General features: G+C 46.1%; 1 protein-coding gene across 2 annotated transcripts in view; it reads left to right on the forward strand.

Annotated features, from left to right (window-relative positions):
- Positions 1 to 25,470, forward strand: part of LOC140398981 (G2/M phase-specific E3 ubiquitin-protein ligase-like) — a 449,971-nt gene that overhangs the window by 21,801 nt on the left and 402,700 nt on the right. The window contains exons 2-3 of one of the 2 annotated variants that reach the window (XM_072488009.1): positions 4,629 to 4,705; positions 8,660 to 8,754. In XM_072488009.1, the coding sequence (XP_072344110.1) occupies positions 4,629 to 4,705; positions 8,660 to 8,754 (172 nt within the window). The remainder of the gene's footprint in view (positions 1 to 4,628; positions 4,706 to 8,659; positions 8,755 to 25,470) is intronic. The other variant, XM_072488016.1, reaches the window with a different exon arrangement.

Raw genomic sequence — 25,470 nt, forward strand, 5'->3', positions numbered from 1 at the left:
TAACTAAACCCCGGTGGGATATTTGACCACACATAATCATGTCAGGTTGTTCTGACGAAATGTCACTCAAATCGCCCCTTATTGTGGTAGTTTCCTGAATCAAGGCTAAACAGTCGTGGCCAGGTGCGTCTTCATGGACAGGGGGACCACTAAGAAAACAGGCTGGATTGATAGTGGTACAGTATTTAAATGTCAGACGTGGATTGTTCAAAAGGTATATCTCATACCTATTCTGACGAGCTGCGGTAAGATGCTGACCATTCGCCCCATATCCCTGGCATGGTACTGGTCATGGACCTGACGTGTAATATGAGGGCTTACCGAAGCTGACTGTGGCCATAAATGTGGTGATATTGTAACAAAATCGGCTGTACCTTCTTTTCCCGTGACTGTGGCTGTAACCTTGACTGGCCATTCGGTCTCAAGTAATGGCCGGTATTTGTCCTCCAACTCCCTGTTTCGTCCAGTTCTGTCATAGGCCAGGGTAACGTGATGCAGTGACTGTTCAATGTTTAACGTCCACCACTGGGGGGTGATAGAAATATAGCACTGTTGTCTCATCCTCCTCTTCACTGATCCACCCACCCAAAGTCACTATATTGGAGCTCCTGCTGGTAAACTACCATTTCTGCCGCTTGTTGGGATCGCAGATCATCCTTTTTCATTACATACTCAGTCTTAACCTTTGTAACTGAGCCTCCTTCTTGGCCTACACCCTCCTTCCAGTAAAATCTGACTGCCCTTGCCATCTGGGAAGGGTCGTTCTCTGTCCAATTCATGTTATTACATTTCACAGCAGTAACCACAGAAGGTGGTAGGCAATGCATTAACATAGCACAGTATTGAGGGGAATTCTGACCATTTTGATACAGCAAATCGCCTGACTGCCCCCGGTAGATTTCATTAAAACGCCCCAGAAATTCCTATGGCTCGTCAATCTTCCTAGGTTTCAGGTCTAAGATAACAGAAAGATTTATGGGCCTTTGAAATGTGCTATTCAACGCATTCAAGATCTGTGTCCTTCTTTTCTCTATTTGCTCTCTTTTTTTTTTTAAAACTTAAAAATGTTTGAAAATTCAAATTGAATTACTGCAACTTGCAAGCTTAGCTCTGATCTCAACTCAGAACTAAATTTACAATTTGCTTAACACAAACTTGTATAACATTTACAACTTAATTATTTCTTTATCTTAACAATTTTTCTTTTAACAAGTTTTTTTTCTTTTACATACACAAGTATTAGCAAAATCAACTATCATAAGTATTAGCAAAATCAACTATCATCTCCAGATTGACACTTTTTAAAATGGTGTCCATGATCTTCTTTAAGTTTCTATTAATCTCCAGATAAAATGAGATAAACCTTATTTCAAGTAAGTAAAATTTAAGATTCTGGCAATTTCAATCAATTGCTTTCGAAAATGATAACTTTTATCAAAGAGGTGGAGAAACCCACTGGTTTCCTTTAATTAATTCAAAACGTAACTTTGCTGGTGTTCACTGACTCAAAGGAAAGGTATCCGATTACACTACGGCTGCTGCTGTTATCTCAAAGCCTGAGTGAGAAGCACTGTCTGTTTTCAACTCCGCCTGCTGCTGTTAACCCTTTGAGAGACTTCTGCTTCAACCAATATGCAGCATTCCTCACAATCTCAACTAGACCTCGGAACTTTACAGTCCAAGGAGACAATTTTAGCTTAATCAACTATATATTTAAAACACTCACACATAGAGTTGAACCATCTTCAGATTTAAAAACAGTTATACTGGACTGAACCTTCATTAATGAAGTCACATCAGCCTCTGAACCCATATAATAGACTGAACCTTCATTAATTAAGTCACATCAGCCTCTGAACCCTGATAATAGACTGAACCTTCATTAATTAAGTCCCATCAGCCTCTGAACCCTGATAATAGACTGAACCTTCATTAATTAAGTCCCATCAGCCTCTGAACCCTGATAATAGACTGAACCTTCATTATTAAAGTCCCATCAGCCCAAAACCCTAACCCAAGGCGAAACAACAATATGAAATCCCATCAATTAAAGTGCTAATCCCCAGACTGATCTGTGATTTCGTCGAGGCGGTCTTTCTGTGCCAACCGCGAGTGACCAGACTAATCAGACGATAAGAAGAGGGGAACAATCAATGCGCGGTCGTTTTCCAGTTCTACATTGAGGGCCCTTTGTTCCCCATCTTCCTGTTCATAATCAGTCTAATTCTGATTTCGCAGTTGGATCAGGATCGCCCAGAGAAATCCTGGGTTTCGGCACCAAATGTAGATCTCCAAATTTCTTTCTCTGTCAGTCTGGCCTCAATAAAAGTTGAGACGGATTCGCACGTAAACAGAAGTTATTTATTTAGCTTGCAAGCTTGAATCATCTTACAGAAACGTAAGAGACATCCAGCCTCTTACATCCCAGAAAACGACTGAACTAAAAGACAAAGGGATCTCTGCAAAATCAATTCAAATGGTATCAAGTTTCACATACTCGACGGACATAGGTCAGCCTATGTCCCTCCTGACCTGTTCGATCTATTCTGATTGGCTCACTTCCAATCCCTTTCTCTGGCCCCTATCAATGCAGCATCACTCTCATAGACACACCTCTTCCTGCTTTTTCCATGCGGTCTCAAATTCCTTTGTCCCTAACTGCAAGAATCAAAGTGGCTTATTTCTACATTACATTAACTAGTAACTCTAAAGTAACTATTTTATATCACATTCGTCAGGACTGGGTGTTGTGGAATTAGAAAGGCTTAGTTGGCAATCTAGTGATGAGAGAACCCTTGGGACGAGTGACCATATGATAGTCTTTATGAAGATGAAAAGTGAGGTAGTTAATTCTGAGAGTAGGGTCCTGAATCTCAAAATAAAGAATATGATGGTATGAGGCATGAGTTGGCTATGCTGGACTGGAAAACATTTCTGAAAGAAAGATAGTGACAGGCAATGGCAGGCATTCAAGGAGCGAATAGGGGAACTCCAAAAGTTATTTATTCCTATTGTTCCTGGTGATGGGTTAGGGTGGGGGATTGGCCTAGGTGGGGTGCAGATTCGATGGGCCGAATGGCCTCCTTCTGCATAGTAGGGATTTTATGATTCTATTCTGTGATTCTATTCCATGAATCACATGAATTAAGTAGTTGTAATGAATAAGCCTAGAAGGCGGCATTGAACTTGGGCATTTGGAACATCAGCATCGCAACAGTTTGCATTTAGGGTATTTTCATCCACTAAGGTGCTACACAGGGGTATTATCAAACAAAATTCACACCGAACGACACAAGTTGATTGAGTCAGGTGAACAAAAGCTTAATCAAAGATGTATGTTTTGACTTAATAATAATAATCTTTATTGTCACAAGTAGGCTTATAAACACTGCAATTAAGTTACTGTGAAAAGTCCCTTGTCGCCACATTCCGGCGCTATTCGGATACACAGAGGGAGAATTCAGAATGTCCAAATTACCTGACAGCACGTCTTTCAGGACTTGTGGGAGGAAACTGGAGCACCCAGAGGAAACCCACGCGGACAAAGGAAGAAAGTGCAGACAGTGACCCAAGCCGGGAATCAAACCTGGGACCCTGGATCTGTGAAGCAACGGTGCTAATCACTGTGCTACCGTGCCGCCTGTGGCACTTGAAATGCAACTTGATATGTTTCTATTCCTCGAATCATAGAATTTACAGTGCAAAAGGAGGCTATTCTGCCCATCGAGTCTGCACCGGCTCTTGGAAATAGCACCCTACTTCAGTACTCGCCTCCACCCTATCCCAGTAACCTGACCTAACCTTTTGGACACTAAGGTGTAATTTAATAATAATAATTGGCCAATCCAACGAACCTGCACATTTTTGGACTGGGAGGAAACCGGAGCACCTGGAGGGAACCCATGCCGACACAGGGAGAATGTACAAACTCCTCACCGTCACCCGAGGCCGGAATTCAGCCCAGGTGCCTGGAGCTGTGAGGCATCAGTGCTAACCATTGTGCCACCGCACCTTCCTATTGCATTCAAGAAAGAGATGGATAGTGTTTTAGATTTTAATGGCATGAAATGGATTGAGGAGAAATATGACATTGAGATTGAGAATCAGCCATGATTGGGGTGATCTTATAGAGGTCTATAAAATAATGAGGAGCATCGATGAGGTAGATAGTCGATATCTTTTCCCAAAGGTAGAGGAGTCTAGAACTAAAGGGCATAGGTTTAAAGGGAGAGATACAAAAGAGACCAGAGGGGCAATTTCTTTTCACAGAGGGTGGTGAGCATCTGGAACAGGCTGCCAGAGGCAGTGGTAGATGTGGGTACAAAATTTTCCTTTAAAATGCAGTTAGACAGTTACTGGGCAGGGTGGGTAAAGCGGGATATGGGCCAAATGCAGGCAAGTGGGACTAGCTTAGTGATTAAAAAAATGGGCGGCATGGACAAGCTGGGCTGAAGAGCCTGTTTCCATGCTGTACACATCAATGACTCTATGTTGAATGGCGGAGCAGGCTTGACAGACCGATTGGCCTACTCCTGCTCCAGATTTCTATGTTTCTAATCTCGAGAATTTGGTAATTGGACAATCTGTCCTCTGCTAATACTTTAAAGTTTTTATGTGCTTTTATCTAGGAAGTTGCCCAAGTCAGGCACTGCAATTAACTTTGCTCCAAATGTGCGGCAGAAGCTGGAACAGAGACAAAATCCTCGTGAGTACTTCTGTTATTTTACCTGCTGCCTTCATTTTGAACTTATTTATCAGAAAGAGGGAGTGCAAGAGATGAATCGTGTGATCAGGTGGTATTTCATCTTATCTGCATAATGCATCATTTGGGATTAGTGCTAGTTGATGATGAGCAGAAGTTCAGTACCTTGGTTGCTTCTATAAATTATGTACAATCAGCAGCACGGTAGCACAGTGGTTATCACAGTTGATTCACAGCTCCAGGGTCCCAGGTTCGATTCCCGGCTTGGGTCACTGTTTGTGCGGAGTCTGCACGTTCTCCCCGTGTCTGCGTGGGTTTCCTCCGGGTGCTCCGGTATCCTCCTACAGTCCAAAGATGTGCAGGTTAGGTGGATTGGCCATGTTAAATTGCCCTTGGTGTCCAAAAAGGTTAGGTGGGGTTACTGGGTTATGGGGATAGGATGAAGGAGTGGGCTTAAGTGGGGTGTTCTTTCCACGGGCCGGTGCAGACACGATGGGCCGAATGGCCTCCTTCTGCACTGTGAATTCTATGATCACAATTTTCATGTTTTCTTCCTTGCAATAAGATTTTTTTCATTTTAGCCAAATACATACCATTTTGGATACTGTTGGGGGAGATGATTGTGTAGGGGAAATCAGTGACCGTCAACTTCATGGCATCATGTGTGGGTCTGCTGCACAAGAGGGAAGAAGAAAGAACATCAGGGCTATAGTGGTGAGGGATTCAATTGTTTGGGGGAACAGACAGGCATTTCTGCAGCTGCAAAAGAAACTCGTGGATGGTAAGTTGCCTCCCTGGTGCCAGGGTCTGGGATGTCACTGAATGGCTGTAGGGCATACTGAAGGGGGAGGGAAAAGATATGGGTATCCTGGTACACATTGGTACTAACGATGTAGGCAGAAAGAGGGAAGAGGTCCTGCAAGCAGAATTTGGGGAGCTAGGAAGTACATTTTAAAAAAACAAAACAGGACCCAGAAGTCAGTGATCTCTGGATTACTTTTGGTGCCACATGCCAACGAGTATAGAAATAGGAGGTTAGTCCAGATGAATGTGTTGCTGGAGAGATGTGCAGGACGATGGGCTTTAGATTTCTGGGACATTGGGACCATTTTGGGGGTTCTTGCTATTTGTGGTTTATATAAATGATTTGGACATGAATCATGAAGGATGGCAGGGTGGCACAGTGGTTAGCACTGCTGCCCCACAGCTCCAGGGACCCGGGTTCAATTACGGCCTCGAGTGACTTCCTGTGTAGAGTTTGCACTTTCTCACCGTGTCTGCGTGAGTTTCCTCCTGGGTGCTCCGGTTTCATCCCACAATCCAAAGGTGTGTAGTTTTGATGGATTGGACATGATAAAATTGCCCCTTAGTGTCCAGAAGGTTAGGTGGGGTTACTGGTGTAGCCAGTTAAAATGGCTAACTCCCGATTTAAAATGGCTAACTCCCGATTTAAAATGGTGAACGGCAAAGGCTGATGGGATAGTCAGCCAACAGGACACAAACAAGCAGCTGCAGGTTGAGTGTGTATTTACCTCTGGAAAGGCCAGACAAGATCGATACCAGCAACCATCAGCATAACAAAACATCAGCCATCTGCATATTAATGAGCAATCCCCAGGAACAATGAGCAACATTTAGACACATAAAGCAAAACCAGACTCTTCGGCGCCAGCAGAAGCCTACACAAAGGGAGGTGAACGACCACCTCAGGACCGCCCATCGATCAGGGAACCGCTCCAGCATTGGAGAAAATCGAGCCAAGTGATTGGGACAAAGTCCAATCACTTGGAACCAGGTACAGGGTCCGCCCCGAAAGGCGGGAAGCCCCTGGGGACTATAAGAATTAAACCCAAGTTCAAATCGTTCTTCTTGACCGGGTCACTCAGCAACGCAAACCAACCCTAGTCAGTGACCGGTTCAGCCGCCGCCGATATCCAGTAAGTCTTACTTCAACGCTCGCTACGAGATAGGTGCTCCTAGCTACCAATCTGTACCAACTTCGAATCCCGCAGGCTCAGAACCCGAACGAAAGGCCATTCGTTTCCCTGACCTGGTGGGCCAGTTCCAAGTTAAGTATTGGCCTGTTAGCTGTAGAAGTAGCTTAGACGTAGAATTTGTACATGAGTAGTGATTACTGTGTATAATAAATGTGCTTTGATTTAAATCTTACTAATCGATGTATTGGATTATTGATCATTACTCGGATTTGAACCACGTGGCGGTATCATAAAGATACCTGGTGACTCAAGAGCAACAGAGCAGTTAAACTAAGGCAAAAGTTAGCAACACTGGGTTACGGGTATCAGGTGGAGGCATGGGCTTAAGGAGGGTGCTCTTTCCAAGGGCCGGTGGGTGAATAGCTTCCTTCTGCACTGTAGGGATTCTAATCTATTAATGTAGGAGGGTTGACCAGTAAGTTCGCGGATGATGCTAAAATTGGTGGGGTGGTAAATAGTGAAAATAGCCTCAGATTACAGGAAGATGTGGACGGGCTGGTAAGATGGACTGATCAGTGGTAAATGGAAGGAATTCAATCTGGATAAGTGTGAGGTGATTTGGGCAGGGCAAGAAGACAAGGGTTTACATGATAGACGGCAGGAACCTGGGACACACTGAGGATCAGAGGCACTTTGGTGTGTATGTACACTGGCCCCTTAAGGTAACTGGGCAGGTGGGTACAGTGGTTAGTTAAAAAGGTATGTGGTATACTTGCCTTTATAAGTCGAGGCATACATGGGCATAAGTGCTAGAAAATGGGATTAGAATACTTTCGTGTTGTTTTTGACCAAAACAGACATGATGAGCTGGAGGGCTTTTTCTGTGCTGAAGGTCTTTCATGGCTTTATATTCTGAGAGTCCATTTTAAGAAATACAAAAGTTGGTAGGATTGACCACAGTTGAATTATTGCTTTCATGTATAATACATTTATAAGATGATCAGTGGCCTAGTGCCACCTGAATATGAGCCCAAGACTCTGTCCCCATCTGCTTACCTTGATGTTTAACATTGAAATGCAACACACACAAACCTGATGTCCAGTAACCATTGCACCCAGTAGTACCAGTGGATGGTATAAAGGAGCAAGGTAGATGCTGATTTTCCCTTTCTTAACCCAGAGACAGTAAGGTCGCCAATAATGCCCTTGCTATCACTGCAGTACATCAGTTAACTTGGCAAAAACCCAGAATTGAATGTTGGATCTTTCCAAGTCTGTAAAATTCATGTGCTTACTTGATAATTCTTGAACCTTCAGACAGTTTGAGTAATATTCATCCTATTCCTGACTTCACACATTTTATTGTTTAAGATTTATTTACATATTTTTTTGACCTCCACTGATTTTCATTCTGATTATGAAAAGCTGAGCAAATTGAGGGTAAATTTGTGATTACTCTGATCTCGTCACTCGGAAATACACTTTGTTTCTCTTTCCATAGGAACACTTGCATATTAGTGTTGAATGTATGTGTCTTTACATGGAATGGGTAGTCTTTGTTCTGATGACATAATTCTTTATGACAAGTAACATTGCTTATAGGCTAATGAACATCCAAGAGCTGCAGCATATTTTAGTGTGTGTTGCACAGCGCCTGTTGTACATGAGCAACGCGTCTCACGTTTTGAGAGCGAGGCACTTGTGATACAAATAAAAAAAGTAATTTTTCTACTACTGCTGTCCCATAGAACTTCCCTCATTGAAAGTGAAGCTGTCCTAAGTTATAGTGATTCATGTCTGGCCCTGGCAGAAAGATTACTGTTCTCCTAAGTGTCAGGCAGGTAAAGAAAGCCAAAAAGAAATAAAATCTTCCAAATGGATATTACTATTATTGCACCTGATTAGTATTTGGCACTTTTTTGATTTGAAGTCCTTGTAGAGAACAGGTGCCCACCTCTTCGGCACTATTAGTTACTCAGATTCCAAAAGTAGTCACTCACATTTTTGTTTGTTCCTGTAGCTTGTGCATTTTGTCGAAGGAATGATGACTGTCCTGAAAAATATGGCGAGAAGAAAACCTACGATAATGGGATAACTCTTCATTACTATTGTTTGGTAAGTTGAAACCATTTTTACCTTTCTTATTTATTCTTTCACGAGATGTGAGCATTGCTGGCAAGGCCAACATTTATTACCCATCCTAATTGCCCTTGAGATGGTAGTGGTGAGCCACCTTCTTGAACCACTGCAGTCCATGGGGTGCCAATAGTGCTGTGAGGAAGGAAGTTCATTCTTTTTAGACTTAGTGACTTGCTCGACCAATTCAGAGGGAAGAGTCAACCGCATTACTCTGGGGCTGAGGTAAAAAAATAAACCAGACCAGATAAAAAAATTAGTGAACCAGGATGGGTTTATGACAATTGTTTCATGAACATAGGGTTGCACAGTGGTTAGCACTGTTGATTCACTGCACCAGGGACCCGGTTCAATTCCGGCCTTGGGTGTCTGTCTGTATGGAGTTTGCACTTTCTCCGTGTCTGCGTGGGTTTCCTCCCATTCCAAAGATGTTCAGTTAGGTTGATTGACCATGCTAATTTGTCCCTTGGTGTGCAAAGATTAGGTAGGGTTGTGGGATTGTAGGAGGGTGGGCCCAGGTAGAATGCTCTTTCAGAGAGTCAGTGCAGACTCAAAGGGCTGAATGTAATGAAGGGATTCTGTAATTATATGGTTCCATGATCACCATTATTGAGAATGGTTCAACTACAGTATCCATTTGAGTGTATTCTCAAATATTGATTTTTCACTTCATTCAATTCCTTAGTGTATCGTTGGGAAATAAATATAGTGTTTGGTAATTTGTTTGTCTTTGTGTGTTCGGAATAAACATTTAAGATAAATTAGTATTTCTGTATTTGTTTGTTATGGTATCTTGAGTTTTAGTTTCCCTTTAAAGGGTGCCAGCATTTTCCTGAGGTCTTATGACATTTAAAGTAGAAAAATTATGGGCGTGTTTCTCCATTTTAACGGTAGAGTGTTGACGCCGTCATAGACGCCGGAGCGTTTTACGATGGTGTCATCTGGTCGCCAGGAGCAGCGATTACCCCCAACCCACGGGGCCAGCACGGCACTGGAGCGCTTCACGCAGCTCCAGCTGCCGATGCGTGCCCCAGCACGGCCGGCGCGGGTTCGTGCATGTGTGCCGCGGCCGACGCGGGTCCGCGCATGCGTGTGAGTTGCTGTCTCCGCACCGGTCCCCACACAACATGGCGGAGCCCTACAGGGACCTGACGCGGAGGTACATAGGCCTCCCCTGGAATTAAGCCGCTCGCCGATCGGTAGCCCACGATCGCGGGCCTGGCCACCGTGGAGGCCCCCTCCCCCCACCGGAGTCTGATCTCCCCCCGTCCCCCACCCACCACCAGGACGGCCCCCGCAACCAGAATGCTGCGGTCCCGCCGGGTAGGACCACGCGCGAATGACAGCGGCGGAACTCGGCGGGCACTCGGCCAGTCGAGCGCGGAGAATCACCAGGGGGGGGCACATTTAGCGGCCCCCAACCGGCGCCATTGGCGACGATTCTCCGGTCGTTGGAGAATTGGCGGCCCGGTGTCGGAGCGGCGTCATGGGATTCGGACCCCACCCCCTCCTGCCAATTCTCCGACCCGACGCTGGATCGGAGAATCCCACCCTGTGTGTTTGTTTAGTAAACAGAGACCCACAGAGACAGCAAAAGCAATTATTTTAGTTGGGAGAATGTGACCCAGTTGGAAGCAGTTGTTCGCACAATCTGCTGGAACAGACATAAAGGGAGCTTTCAGAGAACAGATCCGAAGTTAAAGAACAGAAATGTCCCAAATTCAGGGAGAGGGACAGAAAAATAATACCTAGTCAATCGGAACAACAAGGTCCTATTGAGTGAAGTTGAGAGCGAGGAGCAGAGGCTCCAAGCTAAAAGTTGCAGACCTGGAGTACCGTCGACTTGCAAGAAACCAATGATCTAAGGAGACCCAAGATTGGTGACTCCTTACTACGGGCTTGTGAAGCAGTGGTGTTCTGTTGACACATAGCTGGGAATTTCAAAGACTCTGGAAGTGAAAGCTTAAATGCGGAAGGCGATCCAGCGCAGTTGAACATTGGAAGGAGAGGTTGAAACCCTGGATGTGGATCTTTTGGGGACAACATCCAAGAGAAAGTGTCAGTTGGGAGAAGATCTAAGGCTTTGAGATTGGAGATTGGAAACCCTGGTGTGAAAGACAATTCCAGTGAGACAAGAGTCTGGGGGGAAATTGAGAAATCCTGCATTGCCACTTTCAGTGACCTGTAGACCTGTACACCCAGATCCCTCTGCCTGTCAATACTTTTAAGGCTTCTGCAATTTATTGTATATTTTTCCACGTGTATTAGACCTTCCAATATGCGTTACCTCACATTTGCCTGGATTAAACTCCATCTGCCATCTCTCTGTCAAGTCTCCAACCGATTTTGTATCCTCTGACAGTCCTCATCGCTATCCGCAATTCCACCAATCTTTGTGTCGTCTGCAAACTTACTAATCAGACCAGTTACATTTTCCTCAATCATTTATATATACTACAAACCGCAAAGGTCCCAGCACTGATTCCTGCGGAGTCACAGCCGTCTATTCAGAAAAGCTCCCTTCCACTGGGAGCTTCTGTGACCGAGCCAGTTCTGTATCCATCTTGCCAGTTCATCTCTGATCCTATGTGACTTAATCTTCTGTACCAGTCTGCCATGAGGGACCTTCTCAAATGCCTTGATGTCCATGTAGACAACATCCACTTCGCACTTCCTTGAAAAACTCGATCAAGTTGGTGAGACACAACCTCCCCTTCACAAAACCATACTGCATCTTGCTAATATGTCCGCTTGCTTCCAAATGGGAGTAAATCATGTCTCGAAAAATCCTCTCCAATAATTTCCCCACCACTGACGTAAGGCTGACCGGCCTGTAATTTGCTGGATTATGCTTGCTACCATTCTTAAACAAAGGAACGTTTGCTATTCTCCAGTTCTCTGGGACCTTATCTGTAACCAGTGAGGATACAAAGATTTCAGTCAAGGCCCCAGCAATTTCCTCCCTTGCCTCACTCAGTATTTTGGGGTAGAATCCATCAGGCTGTGGGGACTTTGATATTTTTCAAATCCCCAACACCACCTCCGTTTTGATCTCTATGTGGCACACCCTTCCCAACTTATTATCCACCAAGTTCTTCTCTTTGGTGAATACTGATGCAAAGTACTCATTTAGTACTCCCCAAGTGATTAGGAAGGCAAATGGAATGTTGGGATCTATTGCAAGGGGAATGGAACATAAAAGTGGGGAAGTTTTTCCGTAGCTTTGGTGAGACCACATCTGGAACACTGGTCAGGGTTTTGGTCTCCTATTTTGGGAAAATATAGAATTTTGTTAGAAGTAGTTCAGAGAAGGCTCTGTCGACTCATTCCTCATAAGAGGAGCTCATCTTATGAAGAAAGGTTGGACCTATATCCATTGGAATTTAGAAGAATGAGAGGTGATCTTATGGAAACTATATGATCCTGAGGGTAAAAGCAACTATATGATCCTGAGGGACCTTAATAGGGTGAGTACAGAAAGAATGTTTCCTCCATCTGAGGAGACTAGAACTAGGGGATACTGTTTAAGAATAAGACATTAGAAGATCTTTTTTTTTCTTGCAAAGAGTGTGGAATTCTCTTCCCCAGAAAGCAGAACTGGGTCAGAATGAGAGAGATTTTTGATACACAATGGTATGAAGGAGCCTCAGGTACGAGAGTCCAAGGGCCAGATAACAAAGTGGTGTTGAGCCAACCAAATCAGCCATGAATGGCTGAGCAGGCTCAAAGGGCTGAATGCCCTACTGCTCCTCAGAACCTCTGCCTAACAATATTGGATCTGTGCATGATTCTTTTCCATAAAACATTACACCCATTGTCAGATTTTTCCAAATGAAAATTCAATGTCCACAGCCTACCAATGTGAATTTGCCATCATGCCCTTAAGGCAGTAATGCTCACAGCACCTCAGTTTTGCCTTCTCAGATCTTCAGGCTGCACAGCAGAAAACCCCAATGCTATATTTCTCATTCCTCGATTGCAACAGGGAGCCTAGATCCAAAGCTGCTGCAGATACATGCTGCTCTGGTTGTCAGCTGATTTGGCAATTTGCAATACAGCCTTTCTGACTTTGACTCCTCTGGCTCAGCAAGCTTATCTAGTGATATCCCACTGTTATTTTGTGATCTGGCACTGATTTATCAACATAAAGTTGAAATATTATGCAAAAATGAAGCATATTATTTGATTTCCAAGTGGGGGCTAAATTGCAATTGCCCACATTGATCCAGTTATTCCCTGCACTGTAATACTACTTCACCTAAAGACTAGTCTTGCTTTGATTCCCTCAGTGCAATGTCATGGGAGATCAAATCTTACAATAAAATGGTACAGTATGCACATCAAGTATGTCAATCAAGTTAGATAAGTGTGAGATGATGCACTTCAGCAGGACAAACAAGGCATGGGATTACATGATAAACTGCAGGACCCTGGGAAGCACAGAGGATCAGAGGGATCTTGGTTTGCATGTACACTGGTCCCTTCAGGTAGCAGGGCAGATAGATAAAGTGGTTAAGCAGGCCGGGGCAGCACGGTGGTGCAATAGTTAGCATTGCTTTCTTATGGCGCCGAGGACCTGGGTTCGATCCCGACCCCGGGTCACTGTCCGTGTGGCGTTTGCACATTCTCACTGTGTCTGCATGGTTTTCACCCTCACGACCCAAAGATGTACAGGGCAAACTAGAAGCAGAGGACACAATCTCAGACTAAAGGGACGATCCTTTAAAGCAGAGATGAGGAGCAATTTCTTCAGCCAGAGGGTGGCGACTCGGGGCTTTTCACAGTTACTTCATTGAAGCCTACTTGTGACAATAAGCTATTATTATTATTATTGTGGTCCCAGGGCATACACTGCTTTGGCCCAGTTCTGGAAAATGGGATTAGAATGATTAGGTGATTGATTTTAACTCACGCAGACATAATGGGCCCAGGAGCCTTTTCTGCACTGGATGATTCTATGACTATGGCCAAGTGTTGGAAAATGGGATTAGAATGCTTGGGTGTTTTTTGACCGATGCAAGTGCGATGGGCCGAACAGTCTTTTCTGTGCAGTATGGTTTTATGACTCTATTCTAAGTCAAACTTTCCTAAAGCCAAGCATTTTGCAGCTAATAAATAGGCTCATATTCAAATTTTATACACACATTTTAGATGTCGGTTAAATTAAAGCTGAACATGTAAACATAGAAGATGGGATGATGTGGAGATGCCTGCGTTGGACCGGGGTGAGAACAGCAAGAAGTCTTACTACACCAGGTTGAAGTCCAACAGGCTTGTTTTGAATCACTAGCTTTTGGAACACTAGTCATTCACTTGAGGAAGGAGCAGTGCTGTGAAAGTTAATGGTTCAAAATAAACCTATTGGATTTTAACCTGGTGTTGTAAGACTTCTTACACAGGAGGAGGAGGAGGCCATTAAGCCCGTTGAGCCTGCTACACCATTTATCACCATCATGACTGATCGTCCAACTCAATAGCCTAATCCTGCTTTCTCCCCATAACCATTGCGATGAAATCTACCCGTGGTTGTGTAGTCTCGTATACACTTAAAGTAGAAATTTAAGCCACACGTCTTGGATGCGGAATGAAATCTTTATTGTGTCTATTGATTATAATTGAGAGTTTGAAATCTTCTTGTGGTTACAAATCAAATATTCTCAGTAAAGCCCCTGGCAGCAGAAGACATTAAGAGATATAATTAAATTTAGTGTACAAACAAATTGAACTTTAAAAATACAGTAATGATTTCTTGCTCAAAGCAAACAGCTTGCGCGGACTTCAGAGTTAGAATAAAAATATGGAAATACGAAATAAGGATAGCGAGTAGTTAGATAAATGGTATAGAGTGATCCTGGAATGAAAATGGCTGCCCGGAACTCTATCTTTAAGGAAAATGTGACCAATCTGACTCCCATCTGTTCCTACCCTTGACATGTGCTGATTGGCTTGGATGAGTCTCAAATGCATTTGATTGGATGGTTAGTTGTCAATCATCAATGTGCAACATAGATATGACTATGTTGAACAAATTTCATTGGGTGTTTTCTGTGTGTTGGAGTGTAATTTACACTTATTGTCAGATCTGGTATTTGGTGACTGCTATACTATTCACATTTTGAACAATGGTTGATTCATGTTAACTATGGTGCTCATTTTGACCTTCAGTAGAATTGTTTCATTTGCTTCTAGTTAGACTGTAAATGTTTCACATCCATGCTTTGCAGATTTCTCTAAGCTATGTGTTTTTTCTAAATTGTAATGAAATTTGTTCAACTCTGTGGTTTAGGACAGAAACCATTTTAAAATGTTTTTTGAACTAGGTTGTATTTAAAACAAAATGGCTAAATCAATGATCCTTTTACCTATCAGAAATAGCTGGTTTCGGACTTGCAGTGGCGGCTATGAAGGAGTAAGTCGCACATTCGGTAGCTCCCGCTCGGGTCAGACTTTTGGACATTTCCTCCCCGCGATTTTTTACCGGACTTGATTTGGAAAATCGATGATAGAGGCAATTGTGTACTGGATTCCCACATCGGTGCATGGAGAGGCGGACTAGAAGTGCTCGCAAATGCAGAAACAGACGGACAGAGAAGGCTTGGGCTGAGGCGGCAGTAGGAGAAAGCATGGCGGATGACCGGAGCTCTGGCTTGTCGACCCAGCGGTCAACAGCACAGCTGATGCAAGTTATCCAGGAGGGCTTCGCCAAACAGAAGCAGGTCTGCTTGGACCCATTAAAGAGTCAATTGCGTGGCTGGAGCTTAGATTGGATGCCCAAGATCGGGTGATCCAGGAAGTAGAGAAAGAGCTGGCTGACCAGGAGGAACATCAAACTGCGGTGGAGATGGAAGTGGGGCTGCTGAGAGACCAGCAGAAAAGGCTCCTGGAGAAGGTGGAGGACCTATAGAATAGGTCCCGCCGGCAGAACATGAGATTTGTTGGGCTCCCGGAGGGGTCCGAAGGAGTGGACGCTGAGGCATACATAGCGGGCATGTTTGAGAAGCTCCTGGGGAAGGGGACATTCTCCTGACCCTTGGAGGTGGTAAGGGCTCACAGAACGACCGTGAGGAAACCGCGAATGGGAGACCCCCCCCCCCCCCGAGGGCAATGGTGGTGAGATTCCACAGGTATTTGGATAAGGAGCGTATTTTACAGTGGGCCAAGCAGACATGGAGCTGTAAATGGGAGAACAGTATCCTGCGGATCTATCAGGACCTGAGTGCAGAGCTGGCCTGGAGAAGAGCGGGGTTCAACCAGATAAGGCCGACCCTTTTTAAGAAAAAGGTGAAGTTTGGACTCCTGTATCCGGCCTGTCACTGGGTCACGTACGAGGAGCAACATTTCTATTTCAAGTCGCCTGAGGAAGCGCTGGACTTCGCGAAAAGGAAAGGGCTGGTGGCGGACTGAGAACTTTGAACTTTGCTGCAACGTTCATGTTTAAAAAAAGTTTCTAGTTTTTCGTTCTGTGGATGTTATTTGTAATGCCTTCTGTATTGATTTGGGGTCAGTTGCAGAGCTGGGTGAGTTAAAGTTTACATTTGCACTGTTGTGGGATGGAAGCGTGTTTGTCAGATGCTAGATCTTTTGCTTGATCTTTTCCTTGTTTAGTGTTTTTTTTTTGTCGGGCAATTGTGTTGGGATTGTCTTTAATTTGAATATGAGTGGGGGGGAACAATAGGTGGGTGAATGTCTGGTGCCAGGGTTGGGGGCCACCAAGCTAGCTGGGTGGGCTAGCTCACGGAAGCGCAGTGGGGGGGGTGAGCAGATGTTAGGCCTATTGAAGGGGTCGATTTACTTTGTGCTGTTACAAGTGGGGGCGGGGTGGGGGGGAAATGTTCTGCTGACGAGGGAGGGACTTTTGCTAAGGGACAGAGAGGAGGTCTGGGGCGGTGGATGCCTGGGGGTGGGCCGGTGGAGGCGTGGGGCTGGAGACTGGCCCAAGAAAGGGGTTGACTGATCGGTGAAGGGGGGGGGGGGGGGCGATGAGTCCCCAACTGGGCTGATCACTTGGAATGTACGAGGGCTAAATGGGCCAGTCAAAAGGGCACGAATGAGAGGACTGAAGGCGGACATAGTAATGTTGCTGGAGACGCACCTTAGAGTAGCTGACCAGATTAGATTAAGGAAGGGATGGGTTGGACAGATTTTTTCACTCTGGACTGGACTCAAAGACTAAATGGGTCGCGATCCTGATCAACAAGCCAGTGGTGTTTGAGGCGGGAAGAATAGTTTTGGATGTGGGAGGCCAGTACATTATGGTCAGTGGGAAATTGGAGGGGGTGCAGGTGGTACTAGTAAATGTGTATGCGCCAAATTGGGACGATGTGGAATTTATAAAGAGGATGCTGGGGAAGATACCGGACCTGGATTCGCACAAATTGGTCATGGGAGGGGACTTCAACACAGCTATTGACCCTGGTTTAGACCAGTCAAGCTCCAAAACGGGCAGGGTGCCAGCAATGGCAAAGTAACCAAAAGGGTTCATGGAGCAGATGGGGAGGGTGGACCCATGGAGATTTGGGCAGCCGAAAGTGTAGGAGTTCTCCTTCTACTCTCGTGTGCATAAAGTGTACTCCCGGATTCCTTGAACAAGTTCCACATTTCAATTGTGTCCTTCCCTGACAGCCTATGTTCCCAACTTATGCACTTCAGTTCTTGGCTGATAGCATCGTATTTACCCGACCCCATTTGTAAACCTTGTCCTGTTGCATGCACTTGTCCCTCTCCATTACTAAAGTGAAAGTCACAGAATTGTGGTCACTATCTCCAAAATGCTCCTCCACTAACAAATCTTATCACTTGCCCTGGTTCATTTGAGGAAGGAGCAGTGCTGCGAAAGCCAGTGATTTGAAACAAACCTGTTGGACTTTAACCTGGTGTTGTAAGACTTCTTACTTTCTATTATGGTTAACAAAATGATTTTGGCTTTTATCTGGGCGGACAGGTATCCCAAAGTCCAGAGCACTCTGCTTCAGAAAGACAGGGGTTTGAGACGTTTGGTTCTCCCAATAATTTTGTTTTATTATTGGGCTGCCAACATTTCAGTAAATCCTGCCATGGCTTTGTGACCCTGACTCAATTTGGGGTGAAATGGAGGTTCAGTTGTGCTCCACCAACTCCTCTCTCTCTGCCATGACTACAGCACTGCACGATCTCCCCTGGAGGTTTCTCCTCGAATCCTGTGGTGACTTTCTTCCTCAGGATTTGGAAACAATTTTGGCAACATTTCAACGTACTTTCCTTATCTTTGTTGGCCCCGATTTGCAGTAATCACCTTATTTTGCCTTTAGGCATGGAACCAGCGTTCAGATGTTGGGGAGTAAGCGTATTTCTCCCTGAGGTGATTCGCCTGAGGAAAGAGCAGTTCTCCGAAAGCTAGTGATTAGAAACAAACCTGTTGGACTTTAACCTGGTGTTGTAAGGCTTCTTGCTGTGCTTTCTCCCTGATAAGGGTGATTTGCCAGTTTTACAAAGCTCTGGATTGGGAAGTTGCCCTGTTCCGACCTTTTTCGTTTTGTGATTTCTCAACTTTCTTTTCTTCCCAGTGACCGCAACCTCCTCTTTGTTGGAGAAGATCCTGTCCTGGCCGCACCAGGACCAGGGTTCTGTTTCAAATTTGTATGGACTCATTCTTTCTTTGGATCCTGTCCCCTTGGAAGCAGTGAAGGAAAAATGGGAGAGAGAACTGGGCCTATGCTTACTGATGAGGCTTGGAGGGAAGCTCTCATCTTGCGCCAGACTAAGTTTCATAGAAAACAGAAGCAGGAGGAGGCCATTTGGCCCTTCAAGTCTGCTCCGCATTCGTTATGATGGCTGATCATCAAGTTCAATACCCTGATCTCCCCGCCCCCAATATCTCTTGAAATCTTTAGCCCCAAGAACTAAATCTATTTCCTTCTTGAAATTACACAATGTTTTAGCCCCAACTACTTTCTATTGGTAGCAAATTCCACAGATTCACCACTCTCTTGGTGAAGAAATTTTTCCTAGCCTCAGTCCAAAAAGGATTACCCTTATCCTCAAACTATGACCCCATGACCATCGAGAACATTGTTTCTGAATCTACCATGACTAACCCTGTTAATATTTTGTACGTTTCTGTGAAATCCCATCTCACTCTTCTAAACTCCAATGAATATCATCATATCCGACTTAGTCTCTCCTCATATGACAGTCCCACCATCCCAGGGATCAGCCTGGTAAACCTTCGCTGCACTACATCCATAGCAAGAACATCCTTCCTCAGATAAGTACACCAAAACTGCACACAGTACTCCAGGTGTGGCCTCACCAATGTCCTACACAATTGCAGGAAAACATCCCTATTCCTATACTCTAATCCTCTTGCTACGCAGGCCAACATACCATATGCCTTCTTTACTGCTTGTTGTACCTGCGTGCTTCAATGACCTGCATAAGGACACCAATGTCTCGCTGAGTATCCACCTCTTTCAATTTACACCCTTCAAATAATAATCTGCCTTCCTACTTTTGCTACTGCAGCAGATAACCTCACATTTATCCACATTGTACTGCATCTGCCCACTCACTCAGCCAGTCCAAATCTGCTGAAGCATTTCTGCATCCTCTTCACAACCCGCCCTCCCACCTAACTTTGTATCATCTGCAAATTTGGAGATAATACATTTTGTTCCCTTGTCCAAATCATGAATATATATTGTGAACAGTTGGGGCTCTGGCACAGATCTTTTTGGTACTCCACTAGTCACTGCCTGCCAATCAGAAAAAGACCCCTTTATTCCAACTTTCTGCTTCTTGACTGCTGATCAGCTTTCTGTCCATCTCAAGACACTACCCATGCGCTTTAACTTTAAATATTAATCTGCTATGTGAGATCTTGTCAAAAGCCTTCTGAAAGTCTAAATAAACCACATCCACCTGTTCTCCCTGGTCAACTCAACTAGTTCATCTTCACAGAATTCTACTACATTTGTCAAGCATGATTTTCCTTTTGTAATTCCATGCTGACTTTGTCTGATTACACCACTGCTTTCCAAATGCTGTGCTATGAAATCCTTGATAATAGACTCCAGCAACTTGCTTTCTACCGACGTGAGGCTTACTGGTCTTTCGTTCAGTTTTCTTTCAACCTCCTTTTTTGAATAGCGGGGTTACATTCACTACCCTCCAATCTATGGGAACGATTCTGGAGTCCAAAGAATTTTGGAAAATAACTTCGTGGATCTATTATTTCTAGGGCCACTTCCTTAAGTACTCTGGGATGAAGATCATCAAGCCCTGGAGATTTGTCTATCTTCAATCCCATTAATTTCCCCTAAACCATTTCTTTACTAATACTAATTTCCTTCAGCTCCTGACTAAAATTTGTGTTTCACAGAACTTCCAGTCGAGTTATTCACGTCTTGTTTTGTGAAGACAGAAACAAAGTACGAATTTAGTTCCTCAGCCATTTCTTTGTTCCCTGTTATGAATTCACCTGTTTCTGATTGTAAAATGCCTGTATAGCAATCTTTTTCTCTTTTACATTCCTATAGAAACTTTTACAGTCTGTTTTTATGTTCCCTGCTGGTTTACTTTCAAATTGTATTTTATTTCCCAAAATATGTTTATTCAAGGTTGTCAATACATTTTTACAAAATACTCCAAAAAGGAAAGAGAAAAAGGAAAGGATTTATCCTAGGATTCTCTGGGAAGCCAGGGAAGAGATTGCTGGGCCTTTGGCTTTGATTTTTATGTCATCATTGGCTACAGGAATAGTGCCAGAGGACTGGAGGATAGCAAATGTGGTCCCTTTGTTCAAGAAGGGGGGTAGAGACAACCCCGGCAACTATAGACCGGTGAGCCTCACGTCTGTAGTGGGTAAAGTCTTGGAGGGGATTATAAGAGACAAGATTTATAATCATCTAGATAGGAATAATATGATTAGGGATAGTCAGCATGGCTTTGTGAAGGGTAGGTCATGCCTCACAAACCTTATTGAGTTCTTTGAGAAGGTGACTGAACAGGTAGACGAGGGTAGAGCAGTTGATGTTGTGTATATGGATTTCAGTAAAGCGTTTGATAAGGTTCCCCACGGTAGGCTATTGCAGAAAATACGGAGGCTGGGGATTGAGGGTGATTTAGAGATGTGGATCAGAAATTGGCTAGCTGAAAGAAGAAAGGTGGTTGATGGGAAATGTTCAGAATGGAGTTCAGTTACAAGTGGCGTACCACAAGGATCTGTTCTGGGGCCGTTGCTGTTTGTCATTTTTATCAATGACCTAGAGGAGGGCGCAGAAGGGTGGGTGAGTAAATTTGCAGACGACACTAAAGTCGGTGGCGTTGTCGACAGTGCGGAAGGATGTAGCAGGTTACAGAGGGACATAGATAAGCTGCAGAGCTGGGCTGAGAGGTGGCAAATGGAGTTTAATATAGAGAAGTGTGAGGTGATTCACTTTGGAAGGAATAATAGGAATGCGGAATATTTGGCTAATGGTAAAGTTCTTGGAAGTGTGGATGAGCAGAGGGATCTAGGTGTCCATGTACATAGATCCCTGAAAGTTGCCACCCAGGTTGATAGGGTTGTGAAGAAGGCCTATGGAGTGTTGGCCTTTATTGGTAGAGGGATTGCGTTCCGGAGTCATGAGGTCATGTTGCAGCTGTACAAAACTCTGGTACAGCTGCAACATGCCTTACGCCATCCCCTCCAACAACCTAAACCACTAAACATTAAACTGTCTCACAAACTAAGAACAAAAATAGGGCAAACGCCCCTTACAATAGTAAGAACAAGCCAAACCGCCCCCCCCCCCTTTTCTCCCCCCTGGGTTGCTGCTGCTCTTGACCTCCACCTAGCGTTCCGCGAGAAAGTCTAGGAATGGTTGCCACTGCCTGGAGAACTCCTGCACAGACCCTCTCAAGGCAAACTTTATCCTCTCCAACTTGATGAACCCTGCCACGTCATTAATCCAAGCCTCCACGCTTGGGGATTTCGCATCCCTCCACATTAGTAGGATCCTCCTCCGGGCTACCAAGGACGCAAAGGCCAGAACTCCGGCCTCTTTCGGCTCCTGTACTCCTGGCTCCTCTGATACCCCGAACATTGCTATCCCGAGTGTCCAAGACTTTAGACATAGCCTTTGCGAAGCCCTTCCAGAACCCCTCTCGCGCTGGGCATGCCCAGAATATATGAGCGTGATTTGCTGGGCTCCCCGAGCACCTCACACATCTGTCCTCCACCCCAAAAAATTTGCACATCCTCGCCCCTGTCATATGTGCCCTGTGAACCACTTTGAACTGGATCAGGCTAAGTCTGGCGTAAGCTGAGGAGGAGTTAACCTTGCCCAGGGCCTCTGCCCACAAGCCCTCATCCAGTTCCTCGCCCAGCTCCTCCTCCCTTCAGCTCCTTCACCGAGGCTTCCTCCTGCAACTCCTGATAGATATAGAACGTAGAACATACAGTGCAGAAGGAGGCCATTCGGCCCATCGAGTCTGCACCGACCCACTTAAGCCCTCACTTCCACCTTATCCCCATAACCCAATAATCCCTCCTAACCTTTTTGGACATTAAGGGCAATTTAGCATGGCCAATCCACCTAACCTGCACGTCTTTGGACTGTGGGAGGAAACCGGAGCACCCGGAGGAAACCCACGCAGACACGGGGAGAACGTGCAGACTCCACACAGACAGTGACCCAGCGAGGAATTGAACCTGGGACCCTGGCGCTGTGAAGCCACAATGCTATCCACTGTGCTACCGTGCTGCCCTCTCCCACCCATACACCCGAGGTCACCCAGTCCTGAATCCTCCGTGCGGGAAGCAGCGGAAATTTCCTTACCTGCCTTCTCACAAACTCCCTCACTTGCATGTACCTAAAAGCATTTCCGGGGGTAACCCAAATTTCTCCTCCAGCGCCCCCAGGCTAGCAAATACCCCGTCGATAAATAGGTCCCCCATCCTTTTAATTCCCGTCCGATGCCAGCTTAGGAATCCACAATCTATCCTGCCCGGTGCAAACCTATGAATATTCCGAATTGGGGACCAAATTGAGGCCCCCAACTCACCGCTGTGCCGTCTCTACTGCCCCCAGATCTTAAGTGTCGCCGCCACCACCGGGCTCGTGGTGTACTGTGTCGGCGGTAGCAGCAAAGGTGCCGTCACCAATGCTCCCAAGCTAGTGTCCATGCAAGATGCCGCCTCTAATCTTTTGCATGCCACCCCCTCTCCCTCCATTACCCATTTCCGAATCAGTGCCACATTGGCTGCCCAGTAATAACTACACAGGTTCGGTAGCACCAGCCCACCCCTGTCCCGACTACGCTCCAGAAACAGCCCCTTGACCCTTGGGGTCTTACTTGCCCATACAAACCCCATAATGCTCCTGCTTACTCGCTTAAAAAAGGCCTTGGGGATGAGGATGGGCAGGCACTGAACACAAACAGGAACCTAGGAAGGACTGTCATCTTAAGGGACTGCACCCTGCCCACCAGGGAGAGTGGCAACACGTCCCATCTCCTAAAGTCTTCCTCCATCTGGTCTACCAACTGCGCCAAATTAAGCTTTTGCCAGGCCCCCCAACTCCAGGCCACCTGGATACCCAAATATCGGAAACTCCTCTCCGCCCTCTTAAGTGGCAGCTCCTCCAGCCCCCTTTCCTGGCCACTCGCATGCACCACAAAGAGCTCACTCTTCCCCACGTTAAGCTTGTTGCCTGAGAAGTCCCCAAACTCCCTAATGATCCGCATGACCTCTACCATCCCCTCCACTGGATCTGCGATGTACAAAAGCAGGTCATCAGCATACAGCGAGACCCGATGTTCCTCCCCTCCCCAGACCAACCCCCTCCAGTTTCTAGATTCCCTCAACGCCATGGCCAGCGGCTCAATTGCCAAAGCAAACAACAGAGGGGCCAGGGGGCACCCCTGTCTCGTCCCACGGTACAACCTAAAATATTCTGATCTCCGCCGGTTCGTAGATACGTTCACCACCGGGGCCTGGTATAACAATTTGACCCACCCTATGAACCCCTCCCGAACCCAAACCTGCCAAGCATTTCCCAGAGGTACTCCCACTTCACCTGATCAAAGGCCTTCTCCGCGTCCATTGCCGCCACCACTTCTGCCTCCCCACCCTCTGAGGGCATCATAATCACATTCAGGAGCCTCCGCACATTTGCATTTAGCTGCCTGCCCGTCACGAATCCCGTCTGGTCCTCGTGTATCACTCCCGGGACACAGTCCTCAATCCTTGTGGCTAGGACCTTTGCCAGCCACTTGGCATCTACATTAAGGAGCGAGATCGGCCTATACAAGCCACACTACAGCGGGTCCTTGTCCCGCTTAAGAATCAGCGAGATCAGCACCCGAGACATTGTCGGGGGGAGAATCCCTACCCCCCTCATCAGCAGCGGACCCAGCAGATCCACAAACTTCCCGTAGAATTCGACCGGGAACCCATCAGGCCCCAGGGCCTTGCCCGCCTGCATGCTCCCCAACCCCATAAATCTACACCAATTGGGGCCCCCAGGCCTTCCACTTGCCCCATCTCCACTCTTGGGAACCTCAAATGGTCCAGGAACCGCTGCTTCCCCCCCCCCCCCCCCCACGGGGCTCCGACTTGTACAAGTTCCCATAAAAATCCCTGACTACCTCATTTATTTTAGCCGGACTCCGCACTGTGTTCCCCCCTCCGTCCCTGATTCCTCCAATTCCCCTCGCCGCCTCCCTCTTGCGTAGCTGATGCGCCAGCATCCGGATCGCCTTCTCCGCATATTCGTATACTGCCCCCTGCACCTTCCTCCACTGGGTCTCAGCTTTCCCCGTGGTCAACAAATCAAATTCCGTTTGGCGACTCCGTCGCTCATTCAGCAGCCCCTCTTCAGGGGAATCCGCATACCTCCTATCTACCCTTAGTATCTCCCCCACCAACCTCTCTGTCTCCGTCCTCTCTTTCTTTCTTCTCCCTGTGAGCCCTAATTGAGGTTAACTCTCCCCTAACCACCGCTATCAGAGCCTCCCAAACCACGCCAACCGGTACTTCCCATTATCATTGGCCTCTATGTATCTCTGAATGCACCCCCGGATCCGCCCACAAACCTCCTCATCTACCAACAGTCCCACGTCCAAGAGCCACAGCGGGCGCTGGTCCCTTTCCTCCCCCAATTCCAACTCCACCAAGTGCGGGGAGTGGTCCGAAATCGCTATGGCCAAATATTCCGTTCCCTCCACTCTTGGAATCTGTGCCCTGCTCACCACAAAGAAGTCTATCCGTGAATAGGCCTTACGCACGTGGGAGAAAAAAGAGAACTCTCTGGCCGCCGACCGAGCAAACTTCCTCGGATCCGCTTCCCCCCATTTGATTCATAAACCCACTGAGAACCTTGGCCGCAGCTGGCCTCTTGCCCGACCTGGATCGGTCCAGTGCCGGGTCCAGTACCGTATTAAAGGAAAAAGAAGAAAATCACTTATTGTCACAAGTAGGCTTCAAATGAAGTTACTGTGAAAAGCCCCCTAGTCGCCACATTCCGGCGCCTGTTCGGGGAGGCTGTTACGGCAATCGAACCGTGCCCTGGTCTGCTTTCAAAGCCAGCGATTTAGCCGAGTGTGCTAAACAGCCCCTAAGTCACCCCCCCCCCCCTTATCAGGGTCCCTGCTTCCAGATCCGGGATCCGACTCCGCATGCGCATCATGAACCCTGCATTGTCCCAATTTGGGGCATACACATTAACCAGCACCATC

Source organism: Scyliorhinus torazame, chromosome 2, assembly GCF_047496885.1.
Source record: "Scyliorhinus torazame isolate Kashiwa2021f chromosome 2, sScyTor2.1, whole genome shotgun sequence".
Lineage (NCBI taxonomy): Eukaryota > Metazoa > Chordata > Chondrichthyes > Carcharhiniformes > Scyliorhinidae > Scyliorhinus > Scyliorhinus torazame.